Raw genomic sequence first — 18,831 nt, 5'->3', positions numbered from 1 at the left:
GTGCTTTTTATACAAATTATCCTTGCAAAGAAGAGAGAAAGAAGTATTATCTCCACCTAAAATTGTGGTGATGAGTGGTTACAATGGGTTTATGGTGGTCGCAGAAGAAGTCAAGAGACACAGCCAGAGACTCAGCTGCACACCACTGGGGGCTCGCTCCTTTCTGCATCCCATAATTGTTTGTGGCAAACAGAGAGATCTCTACGTCTAGCCCAAACACCTCTCTTTCCCAGAAGCAGCTCTTCATAAGGGATCAGCATGTTGTGTGGGCAGGGAAAGCTGGAAACAGCAAGGAACAGATAGAGGCAGCAGCACAGTGGCCAAAACTGAGCCCCAAGGCACGTGGGGGTTCAGGTATTACATTTTCCCCTTCCCCTTCCCTGCAGCATCCCTCAGGCTGGGCAGCTTGTGCTGCTGAGGTGGCCTCCTGTAGGGCAGAACTGATGCAACCAGCAGGAGTGAACCAAGCAGCGATGGCGTTTCCACATGCAGTTCCTGCATCGATCAAAAAATGAATTACCGCTGCTCCGAGATGTACTCTCCCAGCTGCACGGCAGAGCCTGTGCCAGAGGCCACCCAGAGCAGGGCTCCCGTTGTCCTTCCCGGCCCACTGGCGTCAGCTCCTCGCTCGGCTCTTGTCTCGGAGCCTCCGCTGTGATTTGTGAGGTGCTGCTGCGCTTCCTCCCTGTAAATGTTTTTCTTCTGCCAAATGGCTGCAGCAGCGCGATGGGAGTCCTAAAGGCTTTCTGATGGCCTGCCAGAGGTGAGCAATTGCTGCTGGCATTCCAGAAAAGAGCAGGGTTAACAGAAAGTCCATTTTCAGGGGGAGAGGAAAAGCGAAACGCATCCCCTCTGTCAGCTGCTCCCCTACAAACACAACTTTGCCAGAACAGGTTGGACTGTCGGGCTGTCGAGATCTGTTGCTGACCCTTTCATTGGCCAGCACAGCCTTCAGAGAAGCCTGGCAGCCCCATACAGCACTGGTCAGCAGTGCTGGAAACCCCTGTGAGTGACGAAATGTCCTCCCGGCTCCTGAAGACAGCATCCGTTCACCTTGTCTGCACGGAGCTGCGGCACAAAGACTGGCCTGGCTGCGTGCTCTCCAGCGCAGTGTCTGTGTTCGTTTCCACAGCTTATTGGCCCTGAACAGCCATCTGCACAACCTGCAATTTTCTAGTGCTAATAACAATTTTCTACTCGGTTAGTGTGTGCAGCACCATACTAAACCCAGCTGATCGCTGTTGTCCCTGCCAAAAAGCAGGGAAAGGGCTCCGCAGCTACTCCACCCCGTCAGCTTTCCTCACCGTCCTACACAATTAATCCTAGGGAATTTTTAGTTGCATCAACCTAATATACTTCCTCTATTTCCATCTTATTCCATACTGGATGCATGAGGTTATTTTTTATGTTTTAGCCCGAACCTGAGCAGCAGTGTGTAGTACTTCAGAACACGCTGGCCTCCCCTCAGCGTTTTAGGAAGCATGTGAAAGCAGCGAGCTCTGTCCTGTGCTGAGCACCCTCGGCATATGTGTGTCAGCAAGAGGAGGAAGAGCAGCAGCCTGCCGCTTGCTGCTGGAGACATCCTCAGAGGGAAGGCTTTGGAAGTAAAGTGAATAACCTCCACATTTTGTGTTGCTGCCTGGGCAAACAAGGAGAAAGCAGCTGCTGGCAGATGTGAAGCCAGACATTAGCACACGGAAAAAAAAAAAAGAAAAAAAAAAGAGAAAAAAAAAAACCAGCACAACTCTGGAAAACCTCTAGATGACAAGTGAAAGCTTACGGCACTTTAAAGACAGGACAAAGCTGACCAGAAACCGAAGACTTGCAAATAGCAGGGTTTTGAGTTGCCCCAGCAGAGGACTTGCTGAGTCCCAGGCACTGTGTCCATCTCAAGGGGGTGATGAGGGGCACCAGGGCTCCAGTTTTGGTGCTGACAGAGCCACTGCCAGCCTCAGCATTGCAGCTCCTGAACGTCCTGGGGCTTGCAGGCTTGGGGTATGAGCTGTGTAAGGGGAATGTGAGGTGTCCTGATGAGGTGTCCAGGTGAGGTGTCCTGGGGATCCCGGTTAGGTGCAGCAACTAGCACAGCTCTCATGTACCCTGTGAGAGCCTCCTTGGGGACCTGCCCCTTCAGACCAGCAGTCACCAGTGTGCCTGGGCTGGCTCTGCTGGCTCCATCCATCACGGCTGTGGTCTTCATCCCTCGCAATGCTGTGCTTTGAAAATGGGCAAAGACCTTGTGGTCTAGTACCTCTTCAGGGCAGAAGTGCTCCATCACCATTACCGGCGGCAAGCTGTAACATCACACGTGTTTCACTGCTGCCTGCTATGACATTTTGGCCCTTACACAGACATGAAGTAGCTCAGTGGCTGTCAGAGCGTAATGCTGCACAGTGGAGTACAAGAGGAGACAGGAAATGCTTCTTCTTTCCAGTGGATTTATAGACCTGGCAAGCAGAGCAGACCTAGGTTTAAACTGCAGCTAGAAAAGGGAATCACTCCAAACCGGGAACACCAATTAACTCCGTCATCACTCAGACAAATTAAGCTGGGGGTAGAGCTGCAGCAAGCAGCCATTGCTAACGAGATTTCAGCAGGGGTCTGCCTACTTGCTGCACATCAGATTTCCCGTGCAGGAATCCCCAGGGCACGACTGTGCCTGGCTTTGGTCTGAAACCTGGGAGCCTCTGGCTCAGAGAGATGTTAGCTTCAGCCTTCGTGCTGTGCTAACCAGAAGGCAGGCAGTTGGAGTGTGTCTTTAGGAAACGGCGAATGACTTTAGACAGACATCAAGGCTTGGAATAAGGATTTTCTTTTTTGTTCCTTATGCATGCATTATCTATTTATCGATAGCTCTGGTAAACCTAAAATCCATTTTTTGTCACATGAAGTGAATGCATTTCTCAAACTCATCTCGAGCGTGCTGCAGACTGCCCTGTCCCCAGTCCAACTAAACGGTTTGCTGCGGTGCCGCCCTCTCTGTCGAGTGTCACACGTGCTGCCCAGCTGCCAACAACAGCAGGAAGAAGCAGAATAAGCGAGGCTGCTAGAAATTGATTGTTTCAGACATAGATTTTGCACATTGTTACGTGTTCCGGCAGGAGGAGAGAGGTGATTTGCTCTCGTAACATGTGTCTGTGTCCTGGCGAGTCACTCTTCCCTCTTGCACGTGTTTTCCTGCCTGCCCAGCACCCCTGTGGGCAGAGACCTCACCCTCAATGGGGGTCCCATGCTGTCAGACGGTGTCCAGGGGGTTAAAAAAGCAACAAAAACTGCTAGCGAGGAGTGCACTGGGTTGCTTCCTCAGCTAATTTGAGCTCCTTGAAGGAAATCAGGGGAGGCATTTAATGATTCTTCTGCGCTCAGCATGATTTGTATCTCCATCCTCTCAGGGCAGACTCGCAGCATTAAATCCTCTGGAGTGGAGGGGAAAATCTCTTTGAAAGCCTCTCGCTGAGCGAGACGCTGTCAGGCAGTGAGGGAAGGAAGGGTGAGTGTGTGCTACGAGAGCTGGCAGGTGACTGAGCTAATTACGGGCTCGGAGGCAATTTAGGGTGACGGGAAGTGACTGGAGTTGTCACCGGGGGTTCAGAGAAGCCCCCGTCCCACGGGCTGAAGGCCATTCCCCCCGGTCATGTCAGCAGTCGTGAATCAGGGAAACACCTTCCACTCGCTGCAGGGGAACAGCGGAGCAAAACGCAGGCTCCTTCGAAATGGTGCTAATCCGATGCGGAAAGCTTCTCCCAGCCTTTCTCTTCCTCAAGACTGTCAGGATATTTTTAATAACAATTGATGGCTGCCTAAACTCACAAACATGTTTTCATTAATATTCATGAAAGAATGGACTGTTTTTATCTACACTTACATCAGCGTGTGGTAAAATGTATCCAAAGCCCAGCTTTTATCTTTAATCGCACCAAAACTTGATCGCCTGTGATTTTTATGGGGAAAAAAAATAGTCCTGTTTTCAAAGGGGAAAAGCATGAAATGTTTTAATTTGTGACCTAGAATTTTGGCAAAGCTTCTCCCTTGTGTGAAATCAAAATGAAAGGAAAAAAAAAAAGTAATCAAGCTTTTAAGATTTTTAATTGAGTTCTGAATATTCCAGCCATGCTGATGTACATTTCTACAATAGCTCCTGTCCAGACACTCAGTATCAGAAGCAAAAGAAAATAAATTAAAATTGCCAGACAACTTTAAAAGATTACAAAACAATTAAAGGAGGCTTTCTGCATAGTCATTGCCCCTTATTTGTGCTATGGTCGCATGCTGCAGCTCTCTGGGGATCAGGCAAGGAAGCTGTATTTATTGTGCAAACCCACAGCCTCAGAGCCCGTTGTCATTATATGCTACACGGGGGGCAGCCGGCTCCTGGTTATTGATGCTATTTTCCCAGACAGGCTGGTGGTGATGCCCAAATTGCTACAGAGGTCTGCAGAGCCCTGCACCCAGCTCTGCTGCTCCGAGCTCAACCCGCTGCCATTGCTGGAGCAGGGACACCACTGCCCAGGGCTCCAGCTGACAACGCAGGCCAAATAAATCAGGGAGGGACACAAAACACGGTGGATTGCTGGCTGTGACCACAGATAACCTGCTGAGTGAGGAGGCAGCCCCCAGCCCTGCAAGAGCACAGAGAATCAGTGAGCATCCTGCACTCCCAAAGCAGCCTGCAGCCGTTCTCATAAATCCTCATCAGGATTTCAGAAAATAGGTGAGGTGGTAACATCAGACCACAAGGGCAGGTAACTCATCTCTGTCCCCCACATCTGCTGACCCTGACGGGGACACAGGAAAGGAGAGGAGGGACCCTCCTTTCTTCTAGCCTAGCCAGCCTGGAGCAACCCTAATTTAGCCCAAACACCGCTGTGCTGTTAACCTTGCAAAGTCCCAAATCCTCATTGACACACTGAGTGGGGAGAAGGAGGTATTTGCAGCATGTCCTCTGAGCAGGGTCATTGCATCATGCGTTTAATACAAAGGATTTGGCAACATGAAGGATGTTGTGAGACGCGCACTGAGTCAAGTGTTTTTGTGGCTGTGGAAATTAGCAGATTAAGTGGCATCATTTGGTTAGTCGCTTGATGCACCGCAGTTCCTGGGGCTCCCCGGGAAGCGAAGCCTCCTCCCTCGAAAAAGCTGTTCTAGCGCAGTCGCTTTACCAGGAGAGGCTTTAAACCCTTTTAAAATGGGGTTTCCCTTCCTCCTAATCAAGTTCCTTCAGGTCATGTGGATTCGAGATGGAAAAGATTAAGTTTAACCCTTTGGTAGAAGAGGGAGAAAGATAAAGCTGACTCACTATGGCTACCTTTGTGACAGGACCCTGGAAAGCTGCTGTCTGCTCACAGCTCTTCCCAAACTGAGCATCTGCTTTCACTTAATACTTCCTTTTTTTTTTTTTCCTTTTTCTTTTTTCTTCTTCTTGCCTTGCTCTGCCTTCAGAGACAGTGGGAGATGCTTCAGTGCTCCTTTTCTCCAGATTTCTCTCCCTTGGTGTCTCCCTGAGTGCCCTGAATGTCCTGCTGCTCTGAACACTGAGACTGCGCAGAGTTTTTTTGTTGTTTTTTTTTTTTTTAAATCTAGTTTCATCTTGGGGTATTTAAACAAGTCTAAATTTAGAGAAGAGCTGTGGGGAAAAAGAAAAAAAAAAAAGGAAAAGGCAAAGTAACCAGCCAAAGGCATTAATTAATATGACACCTACATGGCTGCTTCTATAAACAACAGGGAGAGCATGCAGCCTGCTGATGAACAATCTCCAGGCAGATATTTACAGAGCAGCCGTGTGGAATGGAGGTCTAAAGGGCCATGTTTGGCCAGACATCTGATGGTGCTCTGTAGGCCTGACGTTCATCCATTATTCGCTGCTCCATGAAATGCAGAAAGTCAGATACAATACCTGCCTGTACACCCCCGGGGTTACACCAGGGGTAAATCTGTCCTGCTCTGCAAAGGGCTCAGTGAGGTATCAGTGCACCTGCTCTGTGGAGGGACATCAGGATCCCCTTGTGACCACTGTCGCTCGTCAGCCTGGTCTCCAACAGCAGAGGAACCCTTCCCCGCACCACGTCAGAGGGTATCCAGCATCTCCCCTGCAGCCAGATGGTACTAAAAGCAGCTAGTTTAACCCAGAACACACCTGGGAGTGAGGGGGTTGTCATTTTCCCATCAAGAGCAGTGAGAAAGGGGCACTCAGGAAGATGGCTCAGCCAGCACCACCAGCCAGCACAGCTTCCAGCTCTCCATCTCCCAAACCGCCCAGGTAGGCCGCCAGCTGGGCAGACACCAGAGACCCACATCCACCACCCCACTGTGCTGACCTCCCCGGGGCTCAGCTGGCCGTGGCGTGGTCTGGCCAAGAGGCAGGGCAGCACATGGAGGGGACGGGGATGGGGACAGAGATGCTTCTCCAGACCCCAGCCTGGGGGCCTGCCTCAAGTCTGCAGCCCTTTTCGCCCACTGAATCCACACCTCCACAAACTTGGCTCACGAGTACTAACCCTCCACAGCTCTGAAACCTGATCAGAAGAGATTTGCACGGCCAGCCAGTAAAACCACAAAAAAAAAGTGCTTTTCCTCCACTGGCTCTGGCAAGGGCCCCCTCCTCCTGGCTGCCGATGGGACAGGCAGATCAGATTCTCTGCTACTGGCAAAACACTGCACGGCTGCTTTCCAAACCACTCCAAAGAACAGTTAAACCCACTCAGGCAGGCCAGAGACATCGTCCTCGTATCTCACAAACAGGATACAGGCTTCAGCACAAGCTGAGGGAGCAGTTTCACAAGCACAATATTTGAGCAGGGTAGAAAGGAGCTTTTGTACACGGATACTTAGCTAAGAGGTCCTGCCATGAGACAGAGAGAGGCACGAGGTTATGATCTCAGATAAATGCATCTGCTGTGAGCAAGATCACATAGTTTATTCCCATCAGTCCTTGTTTTAAGTTATAGAAAATAAAAACAAACAATTATTATTAAGCAATGATGCTGCTTTATGTTCAGGATGATGATGGAGCAAGACTTGCTTTGAGGCATGAGGTGGTGGCAAGCACGCAGCAAGATCCCAGTGTCTCCAGAATGAAAATCAACTCAGCACACACATCCTACACCCTCTTCCCTGTCCTAATATCTAGAAAATGTCCCTGATGCTTGCTCCCTGTGGGCCCCGAGTGACTGCTGCAGAGTGCCCAGTGGATGGGGGCTCATCCCTGCCTCACCACATGGGCCACCTGGGAGGTGCACAGGGGGAAGAAGTGTCTGGTGACCAGCTCCAGTCAGACAAAGCTGGCAACACTAGCACCAGTACATGGACATGAGGATTCCTGGTGTCTTTAATAAACTGTCCTCAGGCACCGCTTACACCAGAGTTTTGACTGTATTTGTTCTTTCGCTGGTCCTGACATTTGCCAGCACCTTCTCATAACAAGATAATCCAAACTGGGCTCAGTCAAATCAGAAATGAACAGAGCTGGTAAATCTTCCCTCTGCCTGTGAATACTGCACAAAATCACACTGGCACTTTTTATTGCCCTGTGGTTTTGCAAATTTAGCTCTCATTTTCTCTACTGTCTCACCCCATATCTCTTGCAACCTTCCTCAGATCCCCACACCTTGTTACATATTTGCTCTCATTCTTTCTCACAGGATTCATTTTCTTCCTTCCCAGGGTGACCCTGCTGTCGCTTATCTCCTTCCTGTGCTCCAGCTGTGCTCACGCTGCAGCGCCTGAGCTCCGCAGAAGCATCTCGACAGACACTAATCCCATTAAGGGCTCTCGGTCACCTAGTGTCTTCCAGCTTTCCGTGCTATTTTCATTTCACCTTCAAATCCCATTCCCTTGCAACTTTAGACCATTAAGGAGTTAAGTGAGATACACCCATTAACTGATATCCATTAAACGAGATCAATCCAAATAAAAGAATTTGGGTCTCCCACTTCAGCGTGTTGCTGCATCTCCTTGGTTTTCCAAACACAGAGCAGGGCTCTTGCCAGAACCCATCTGGATTAAACTGGGTCCCAGCTGCAAATAGCACAAAATGACTGGAAGGGTTAGCAAAAAGATGCTGCAAAAATCACTCAGAATAACTATTTGTTTATGGCTCCTTGCAAAGTGGAGAGAAAATGCCATCTGAAATGTGGATTCTCCTGCCTTCAGCTCTCTTTCTCTCTCTTTTCTTTTTTTTTTTTTTTTCCAGCATGTGAATTTTTATCATGTCCTCCCTGAAGTATCCAGAAAAATGTCCTGTTAGGCCTGGACTCTACCCTTCATTTTTAATCCTGGTAAATGAGAAATGAGACCTTGAGGGGTCGGTCTTCATAGACCCTCCTAGAAAAACCTTCTTTTCTTTTCAAGATGTAGAGAGAGGAGAAAGAGAAGGAGGAGGAAGAGGAGGAGGAAAAGCCAAAGAAGCCTGGTTCTGTGGCCCCCAGTGCCAGCAGCACGATCACAGTCCAGGGAAGAGCAACCAGCTCCTTCCATTCTCACAGGCCTTCACACCCCTTGTCTGCAATGAGTATTTATGGGAGGAAGATGTTTCTCCATCTTCAGGGTCCTCTTGGGTAGTCCGTGTCTGTGCTGGCCCCTGTTCACTGCAGGGCCCCCACAGCACATTTTGGACATTTGAGAAATGCATTGGTAAGATCCAGACCTGTCTGTCTATTACCTTCGTCTGCTAACAATGCCATTTGCTGTACAGCCACCTGGTACCCTGAAGGCACTGTCTGTAGAGTGTGAGTTTGTGTGTGTAGAAATTGATTTTTTGTAGATTTTAAGGTCTAAAAGAGCCATTTCAGCCTTCCCATGTAACCCTTTGCACAGCACAGATTTAAGACCATCATCTGGAAATTTCAGCCCTTCGGGCCCACAATATGTGCTTGAACAAGATTGTAACTTAAAAGACACTCAGTCTGGAGTAAAGATTGCAATAAATGCAGAAAACATACTGTCCTGGGGTGAGTCAGCCTTGTAATTATTTAATTGCTCACCCTGGGCTTTCAAGCCTCTACATCATACAATTTAACCTCGATTCCATGTATCACCATTTTATTTCCTTCTCTGTATTTTCTCTGCTACTTCTATTGTCCCATTTAATGTGTGGCACCAAAGCTGCACTCAGTAGCACATCTATAATAGGGGTCTTGGTTTTACTTCAGTAGTTTGACAGGCAGCTAACCCATTCACGTTCTTACCAGAAACTTGACAATCTATTATGGCTTTGCATTTTATATAAAACAAACCATTTTTAAAGGTGCAAAAGGTGATTGGAAGATATTCTAACAAACGGGTGAAAACATAGCCACCGGCTGTTCAACAGATCGCTCTCATCATTTATAATCTTTCCACTGCTCTATCTATAGTTATTTATAATTCATACTCCCCGTGATGATAATGAGCTTTTGAAGCGTGCCCCTCATCTGAGCGTGCACTTTGCTGCTCTCTGTTGTTCATCAAGTTCAGCTGTCGGCCTCCTTTAATTCATTGGTCCCCAGACACAGATCAAGGGATGGCAATCTCAATTGAGTGTTGCCCAAATGAAGAGGTTCGGCTATTAATAAATAATCGCTCACATTAGGAGGTGATTAATGGGCAGAGTCCTTCCTTGCTGCCCAATTCCTGTCCCCTCTGCTGGCCTGAATGGGGCCTCAAGACACCATGAGATGACGAACCAGTCTTGGGTGTGTGTTGGACACTGCCAAGGTGCCCGAGCAGGGCACTCAGCACCCCGTTGCATGGGAAGGAGAGATCAAAGGTCGGGGGGGGTTCAGGAGCGTGGATGCAACCCCTTTAAACCAGGCCACCCTGACCTCCGGCTGGAGAAGCCGAGACCCGTCTTCAGGAATCAGAGTAATCCCGGGTGATTTTATCCCACTCCACTTCCCTAAATCTGCGGCGGCTGCTGCTCGGCCAGGGGATTAAGGGGCTGGCAGGGGATTACGTAGACGCTGCAGCTCCGGGCACGGAGCTGCCTCCCGGTGCGGCCATTCCTCGGGGTGCCGGGCCTGCAGCATGGCGGGGACCGCGCGGGGACCCCCCTGGGGTGGCAAGAAGAGCAGAGACCCCCCGCGTCCTGCTGGCTGGTCCCCTCGCTGATGGTTGGCGCATGGAGGATGGGGCGCGGGGCCGTCCCGACGCTGCTGCTCTGCCTCTTCTGCCTCCTGCCCTCCACCCGGCCCCAGACCAAGATACCGCTGGAGACGTGAGTGCTTCCCTCGCATTTCGGCGTGGGGTGGGAGGGGACTGGCATTTCCCCGAGGCATTGTGAAAGGTGGCAGTGATGACCCCTGGAGAGGACACGGGCACAGGAGCCATGGATTCGGTTCCCAGCTCCAGTGCTGATGCTGAAGCCTCATTTTCCCTACTCGCCAAGCAGGGCAGTGACACCCATCTGCTTTAGATGAGCACTTGGACATCTTTTAATGCTCCACTTGCTGCATTGGGCGGTGGAAGGCAAAGCCAGAGCACAGGCACGTTCACAAGCCCCCAGCCCAGGTAATTCGGCCATGGAGGCAAACACAGGCAGCCTCAGAGTCTGTGCTGAGGGCTGCTCTCACGGGTGCTGGCGTGCAGCCTGTGGGGACACAGCGCTGGCCAGGATACGGCCTGGGGAGCCATAGGTGTGGCGTGTTAGGACGATGACCCTTCTCTTCAACCCTTGAGCCAGATTGTGCAGAGCAAGGTCTGCAGCTCTTTTTACTGTTATATATCACTGGTACTGATCCCTGTGCTAGCCTGCTGTGCTGGGGGCTGAAAAAAGCAGGGGTTCACTGGTGCACACACGCGGCCTGCATGATACACACTCGTATTTATCTGTGTGTTCTAATTCGTGTCAGTGGATGCTAAAGGGGGAGGCTGAATAGAGGACAGGGACCACGGCACCTTGTCTTGCCACTCTGCTCCACCTCAGAGCCCGCCAGCAGGCTAGCAGGGCCCAGCAAGCTGAGCTTGTGGAAACCTCACCTTGTTAAGCTGATTTAGGCAAGTTAAATCCTGTAAGGATTAAAAACGTCAGCAAGGTGGTTGGTAAAAGTGCTTGGGGGGCATCTTCTCTAGGGCTGGGATGGGTTGGTCTGCAAAGGGAAGGGGGATAGCGCAGGGAGGAGACAATGTTGCCATCGAGTTTCAGAAAGAGCTATGTCCTCTAGACCAACCCAAGTCCTCCGGAGCCAGAGTCAACACTTTGAGAAAGCATTTTATGTTCAGAAAGTACCAGTAAGACCCTTGCAGGTGTGCTCACCAGCATGGCCCACCAAGCGCTGCACCGAGGGGCTCTCAGGACACTTTGCCACCACCTTCATTTTGGCTGCCCTTACCAAACCCTGCCTCAGCAAAATTCTTCTCATTTGGGTTTCGCAGAAGGGATTCCCAGGTTGTGCAGAGCGGTGCCCAACCCACCCCACACCTCCACCTCTCTGTGCAGCCAGGGACGACAGCCTTCAAACTGCAGCAGTGTCCCTGTGCTCTTCAACGGGGCCTGGAGACAGGACCTTGAGATCCATATATTCCTCTCTCTCTTTGCTTGATAGAATAAAATGCAGCCTCTATTGTAGAATAAAATTAAAATACTACCTCAGCTGTAGAATAAAATTCAATCTCTAATAATTTCAGACTGTGGGGAAAAAAAAAAAAAAAAAGACTTTCTGTGCCCAGAGTAAATGCTGCATGGAAATACCTTCTAGCCTTGAAATCTGTGGCATTAAGAAGACAGCCTGTCCTTTCTGCTGTTTTTGCCACTGAATACAAGTGCAGGGATTACAGGCAGGCAATCTCTGACCAAATCCTTTTCTGATGTGTTTGGTTATAATGTGATAGCCGATAGCCCTTTACTACTGAGAAAACAGTTGCGTCACTTTGCACAATCTGGAACTTACTCATGTACAAGACTAAACAATGAAAAAAGAGCTTTTCTCCGCTCGTACTGAAACCAGACCAAGAGCTGAATTAATCCCTGGTGTTTCAAATCCACTCATGAATTTGACTGCAACACAAAAGTTGCCCTTTTCAAATAAAATTTCAGGAGAAGTGCACATTGACCAGAGGAGCAAAGGGAGTAAATCAGCAGAAAATGGACCTGCTTCATAGATTGCACAAGGACATTCTGAAGACATAAAACTAAAAGCTTTTAAGCACCGTCTGAGTCTAATCGCTGTAAAGTAACACAAAGCTAACTCAGCCTCTTCTGCTCCTAAGCCTGGCTTTGTGGCACCTCACTCGGTTCATCACCAACTTATTCATGTCTTTGCAAAGATCTCTTGGCTTTAACTCCAGGGGTGCAAAATTCTGCTGGGTCAATTGCCAGCAATGCTTCTGGGGTGCAAGTTTGCCATACAAATCACCTCCTCTTGTCTTCCAGCTTTTTTTATAAGCTGGCCACGGCATGGGCTTGCTTGCAGTCATGAGGATGGTTTGGGCTGGATGCTCAGCCTGTGCCTGCTGGACACATCAGGAAATGCTGGTGGGAGAGGTGAATATCAGTGTGGCTCGGCTTCTTGAGGCTGCCCCAACCACCTCTATCCATTTGCTCCTGAGCTCATGGAGTCAGCAGAATTGTAGACTGACCTTTTCTCTCATTTATGTAAAAAAAAAAAAAAAAAAAGTCACAAACAGGCGACACAGTTGAGTTGAATGCTCAGGCTAGCACTTAACGCTTTGGAGACTGGCTTAGACATTATGTCAATCCTGAACTCTTCCTTTTTTTCTTTCCCTTGAATTCTGCAGTTACCGCGTGTTTCAACATTCACATGTTTACGCTTCTTTTGACATAGCCTCAAAGGCTAAAACGCAAACCCCCCTTTCCTGTTTTTATGAAAGCTGAGAATCCCATGTAATTGCATGGCACCAGGCCTTGATGACTTTACAGCCAAGCAGTTCCCTGAGCAGTGGGGCTTGGTTTTCCATGAAGCTGTGCCTTGTGCTTGGCTTCTCTACTGATTACTAATTGCTAAGCTCATATTGCAAACCTTTTGCCTCAATAACTGCATCGTTCTGCTGCAGCTGCCCAACTACACCCACTAGTCAGAACCTAATATCTCTGAGTCTTCCACCCTGTGGAGTAGAAAAATTACTAGGGGTAGTAGGAAGAGGGTCACATGCATGGCCACAGACGCAGTACAAAACAAAAAAAGGCATGACCACATACCCCTGATTTTTTATTTTTAATTTTGAAAACAGGTCAAAATAAATCTCCCTGATAAAATTACTATCCCAAACTTCATGTTTAGGTTCTCTCTTTCTGCAGTAGAAGGTGAAAAGATCTGGAGAATATTAGTTAATATCAGCACAAAATATCTCATATATAAAAGCTGTAAAACCAGCTGCTGGTGGGGCATCAAGTTAATGTTGGCTCATAGATCCTCAGGCAATAAGACAATTACTACAACAGTCAGGAGAGCATCCCATGGGGTGTCTTTTTGTGTTATCCTCTTCTTTTTTTCTGGGCATGGTAGAATAAGTCTTATAAGCAGCAATAAATCCTAGTCTCCTACCAAATGCTTGTATTCCTTTTGCTCTAAGAATGAAATGAAGAGATAAAAGCTCTGGCTGTCAAAGTAAGATACATCTCACAATGTCCAAACGATGGAGTTGTACTTATTGGCTTTAGCTGGTGCTCGTTCACACTCAGCAGCTGGAAATGAACACCTTGTTGCCAATTAAGGAATAGTTACAAAGGGCACCTACTTGCATTGTGGTCCCTTTGTAGACAGTGAAGAGAAGTGCTGTTAAGAGAAGACTTACAGAGGCTCTAAATCTCAACCCATGGCTGCCCATCAACCTGCATTTGCAATTGAGGACCCTAAGCAGACAGACTTCCCTAGGCTAAGGCTAGCTGTTGTGGTTATTCCACCACTGCTGCGCTGGCTTTGCTCTGGAGCTCATCTTTATATCTGTGTATTATTCTGCCATAAAAATGGTGTGATGTGCTGGGCCATCAGGCCCTGGGGTTAAAGCCTGCTGGGAGCCAGGAGGCATCCACTTAGAGCCTTAGGTAAGACTCTGCAGCCCATAAATAAGTTGTGTTTTCTGGTAAGTGGAGAAGGCCATTTATTCCATTAAATAAATCTCTCCTCAGTGAATCCTTGCTGAAGGAACTGCATGTAGGTGGAACTGCCTAATGTGAATCATGTAACAGATTTCTGATGAAGTGCTCTGTCAATTATGAGAGCCATCTATTTTCATTTGGATGGCTGAGTGTTCAGGCTGCTCTTCAGCATCCTTATGTTCTCCATGTGGTATTGCTATCATCAGTTATTTACAGGATGGCACAAATGTGAGTAGTGTTTTACAATGAGGAGGTGCATAATCTCCTCTGGCATTATGAAGCTGTAGTATCTCCTCTGAGAGCAGTGAATTCATCTGGCTCGTTAGCCTCTGCCCCACACAGCTCTAGCAACTGAATCCAGGGCTGAGTCCTGACAACTTCCTTCAGCACTGATGCTTATTTCTGTTCAGCTGGCTTGACGTTTGGTGTCTGCCCCTTCGTTCTAGGTTCTGTCTGTAATCAGAGAAGACAAGTGTCTCCAGAGAGCTATTTATTTTGCTTTACTTACAACAGAGGAGACCAGATGATATCTAAGACTAAATGTGCAACTTTTACCTTAACACCTCTAAAGTTAGGTGAGACAGATTCCACTCTGAGTCAACAGGCAGTGGCCAAGACCAGCAGATCTCCCTGCTGCTACTTGCTGGCCAGTGTCTTGAGGTTGAATATTCAAGACCACCATCTCTTGCTTCTATTACTGCTTGTCTCACAAGCAAGCTGGAGAGAAAGTGTTATCATTCTCACTGTAGAGGCTCAGAGAAATATGGGAAGCTTCATACTTAGGAAGATGGAACTGTCACTGAAGAAGTAAGCAGTCCTCTTGCCTTTGAATTATTATTATTGATTTTCCCTTTTTTCCTCTTTTTAGGGTGAAGTCTTGGGCGGATGCCTTTGGTGGGGAGCTGTACTCCATTGTGACCAAGTATTCAGGATCTCTCCTGCTGCAGAAGGTAGGCAACAGCTGTGAGGATTCCTCTGGCCTTGCTGCTTCTCCCCATGTAGCCTTCCAACCTAATTCCCTCCATAGAAAATCTGGGGTGGAAGAAGATAAGCATGCAGTTCTCTAGCTAACTTTTAAAACCACATGGGTTCATATCCATGATAAGAGATGTCCCATAGCTATGCTGAACTGCAGAGAGGGTGATCTACTTCATGCCTTTCCTGCCTTCACTACCTATGGACAAATGCCACCTAAATTGTCCAATCGTTTAAATAAAAAAAAAAAAAATTAGCAGTACTTGTCAAGTTTTCCCTGTGATCAGTTCACTCCCTCTCATACTGGCCTTTCAGTCCTCCCTTCCTAACTGCACATCAGTCCTTCTCTGCCTGCTCATCACTCATCTGCTCGTCATCACCCCACTGTCCCCTCCTGTAGCTCTCCAGCTGATACTCTTGTTTGTTTCTGCTTCCTCTTCTGTCTCCCTCCAGTGACTCATCAAGGCACTTTCCTCTCTTTGAATTGTCTTTAAAACTACCCTTTGGACAGGGTCTCTGAGGCACATGTCCTGAAAAACACACTGCTGTGCTAAACTCTCAGCACTGAGGGTTGCGACTCCAGGGACTTTAATTAAATTTTCCTGTTTGCACCCATAGGGAATCTGCCCTGTAGCCTTTGATTCCTTAAGTCAGAGTTGAATGGCTGCTCCTCTTTTCCTCTTTGTGATCACTGCCCAAAGCTGCGGCAGGCTGTATTAATCAACAAAGACACCCAAATTAGGGTTATCTGATAGTCAGATATCTGTGCCTGGTGCTGGATCAGTATTTGCTGTCCAGCAAAATCTGCAGATTCCAGATTTTTTTCTGGAAGGTGTCAGGGGTGCTACCTTATAGTGTGGAAAAAACACTGCCGTCACTGTCTTCTCCTTGCTGCTTCAATACAGCTAGTCTGCGCTATTTCTGTGGGTACTGTTCTTAACAGATTAAGAGTTTATGTTCTTTAAGGTCCAAAAGTCAGTGGGGAGGTGGAGAACAGGTTATAGCTTGAAAATGCTGGCATCATTGAAAGTTAATTGTGGAGGCCGAGGATGGCAGCCATGGCACAGAGAGGTGGGTGCTGAGATAGATAACTGTGCTGCATTGGTCCTCTGGAGATGTTGCACTGGGTCCTCTTACCTCCCTCTGACCACACTGCATGCTTTGTTTCTTGGGATTTTGATCTTTTTTAGAGGTAGGGGTTGCAGGAGACCTGTAGAGGTTGGTACAGAACCACTAGGAGTGACAGTCATGGCAACCAGATCTTGGAGAAAAAAATATAATAATAATCATAACTATCAGCTTTTGGTGTAATTCACTGAAAGAGAAGAAAACCGATGAAAAAGAAGTCTGAATCTAGCCAAATCCAATCTAGCATTCCTCCTGAGGGGAGCTGAGGCAGAGCTATTTTTCCCTGGTGACCTGACAGATCTTTTGGCCTTATAAAATGACATGTGCCTGCCCTAGTCCAGGTTCCTTCTCGTAGATTTGAAGGCGTCTGAATTGCAAGAGCATATCTTGGGGCCTGGATGCAGCACAGACAGGTAGTGGTGTCCAGAGGCTGTGCAAAGCACAGAGCGAGACAGTGTCACCCATGACTCAGAGAGAAAATGTCCTCCAGTGAGTCACTGTCACCACTTCCAGCAGGGGCGACAGATGAGCTTGATCCAGCCTAGCTCTGTCTACACTCCAGCAGAGTCATCTCCCAAATGCACATCCTGCCCTACCCTGGCCAAAGCAGTTCAGAGAGGTCAGGTTTACCTTTCACCCTTCAAGTCCCCCCTCCTTAAGCTTTCATTTCCCCCTGCTTTCATGGGATAATGGAAAAGAGGGGAGGAACAGTCAACACCCATGTCTTCAATCCTTCTATCAGCCTCAGCAAGCACTGAGTTGGACACCTCACAAATCAGCTTCTCAAACCAGGGACTGTCCTGAAGGGCTCCCTCTGGGCCCCTGATACAATTCTGCAGACTAACCTCTTACTAACAGGCAACTTTTTCCACGCCTCATGCTTCTCACAGATGAACCTTTGCAGACCCCCAAATGTCTTTATGGAGATCACTGCCCTGGTGCACAGACTACAGACAAGTCCAGCCAGGGGAGCCAAATGCACCCTGGAAATTCAAACGGTTTTTCTCCCCACATGCCTTTCTCATTTTTAGGCCATTGCCTCTTGCTCACATGAAATATTTCTTTGTGGGTTAGTATGTGCAGGCCGGCACAGGGGTGGGGAATGCAGTGCAGAGTGCCAGACAGCTCTTTCCTTGGGGCTTGTTTAAATCGATGGGTATTTTCTCTTTGAGAAAACACAAACAAACAGTACCTTTCAAATTTTACTTCATGTTTCCTTTGTGCCTGATAGGTATGAAGTAACTAGTTTATTGTTCCGAGAGTCATAATTCCTCAGTTACCTGAATGTTTTGCATGTAAACCTTCTCTTAATTTAGCATAAATTTCCTGTTGTGGTTTACACAGTTTGTTTGGATTCCTATGGGGGTTTTGTGTTAATTTTTTTTCCTTCAGAAGAAACTAAATGTCACACTGCAAACCCAAACACTCCGTTTCCTGCCAGGTTTTATTGCTCACAGAGCCCTGGTGAGCCAGCAGCTGTCTTTGAATCTACAAGGGTGGGTTCTCTGGGCCAGGGAGTTTTCAGAAAGCCCCCCGGTGGCTCTCAGTCCCAAGCAGACAAGGTATCATCAAATTAAACCTCACAGAGGTAGAAAAAGCCTAAGAGTTGCTTTGACTTGATGGCTGAAGCATTTGTTGCATTCTCTTGACCACTGTGCAGCAGGGATCAAGACAAGCTTGTACACCTGTCTGGCATATCAGCCTGCCTTGCTGATCATGGATGTGTGGCAAAATGTCGGATGGGTTCTAGGACAGCAGAGGGCAACACAGCTGGAGTGAAGCAGAGCCTGAACCTGTGGCTTGTTAGGTCTGCTCACCTCTGTCCTGCTGCTGCTGTTGGCTGCCAGTCACCAAAGACCTGGGGCCACCAACTGCAGCCACACAAGGAGGTCCCCATGGTGGTTCTCCTCTTCTCCCCAGGGCTTGGCTTGCCTCTGAGTGAAACAAACACCAATTGGCCTCGGCAGGCCCCAAAGTTAATTTTTCCCCTGCTATGTTAATGATGTATTATAAATGTTTCTGAGAATTAACTCCTGCTTCCTCCTGAGGCTGAAGTGCCAATTGCTTTCCCTGGTGCATAGGGCTGAGAAAGGACAGTAGGGCTTTGCTCCAGCTGTGTAATTACTAGAAAGCACTGCAAATAACTACATGGCAAAGAACAGACAAATAAGTACAGTCAAGACATTTTTCTGGGTAAAGATGAAAGGAATGTCTTTCACACTCTTAATATAGTTTCACTAGCAGTGAGTAATGCAACACTACATACTTCAATGGGCTTAATTTCATGGAGGTGGGAACGAGAAAATATATTTGGTGACATCTCAGTTCACAGATAAAACTTTGGATTCTGAATTCTGGATCTTCCGCTTTTAAATTACCACCCCCACGGAAGGAGAAGCGTAATGAATTGTCCTCCTTCTTTTAAGGGAGTAAAGCGCTAGATGTATGTGAGAAGATCTGTTATTTCAGTTGCATGTTTGGTCCCTTTTTAACATCAGATCTCTTCAGCTGGTTCTCCCTAGCCTGTGACCGATTCCCATACCATAAAATACAGTGATCTGATAACCAGAGCCCTAAACTTGGGCTGTGCTTGGTTGTCTACAAGTGTCAGTGTTGATGCTCGCCATCTTTCTGCCATGGCATCTGGTGATGGTGCTGAAATAACAGGTATCCTGTTGCCTACCTCTAGGAACTCTTGC

At 48.0% G+C, this 18,831-nt stretch overlaps 1 protein-coding gene across 2 annotated transcripts in view; it reads left to right on the top strand.

The window, feature by feature from the left end:
• Positions 1–9,752: 9,752 nt before the first annotated feature.
• The window catches only part of CACNA2D4 (calcium voltage-gated channel auxiliary subunit alpha2delta 4), a 119,766-nt gene continuing 110,687 nt past the window's right edge, over positions 9,753–18,831 (top strand). For both annotated transcript variants that reach the window (XM_066990273.1, XM_066990274.1), the window contains exons 1-2: positions 9,753–10,189; positions 14,898–14,979. In XM_066990273.1, the coding sequence (XP_066846374.1) occupies positions 10,083–10,189; positions 14,898–14,979 (189 nt within the window). In that variant the 5' untranslated portion in view covers positions 9,753–10,082. The remainder of the gene's footprint in view (positions 10,190–14,897; positions 14,980–18,831) is intronic.

The sequence above is a fragment of the Anser cygnoides genome, chromosome 1 (genome assembly GCF_040182565.1).
Source record: "Anser cygnoides isolate HZ-2024a breed goose chromosome 1, Taihu_goose_T2T_genome, whole genome shotgun sequence".
NCBI classification, from domain to species: domain Eukaryota; kingdom Metazoa; phylum Chordata; class Aves; order Anseriformes; family Anatidae; genus Anser; species Anser cygnoides.
This window is presented reverse-complemented; position numbering and strand designations above follow the sequence as displayed.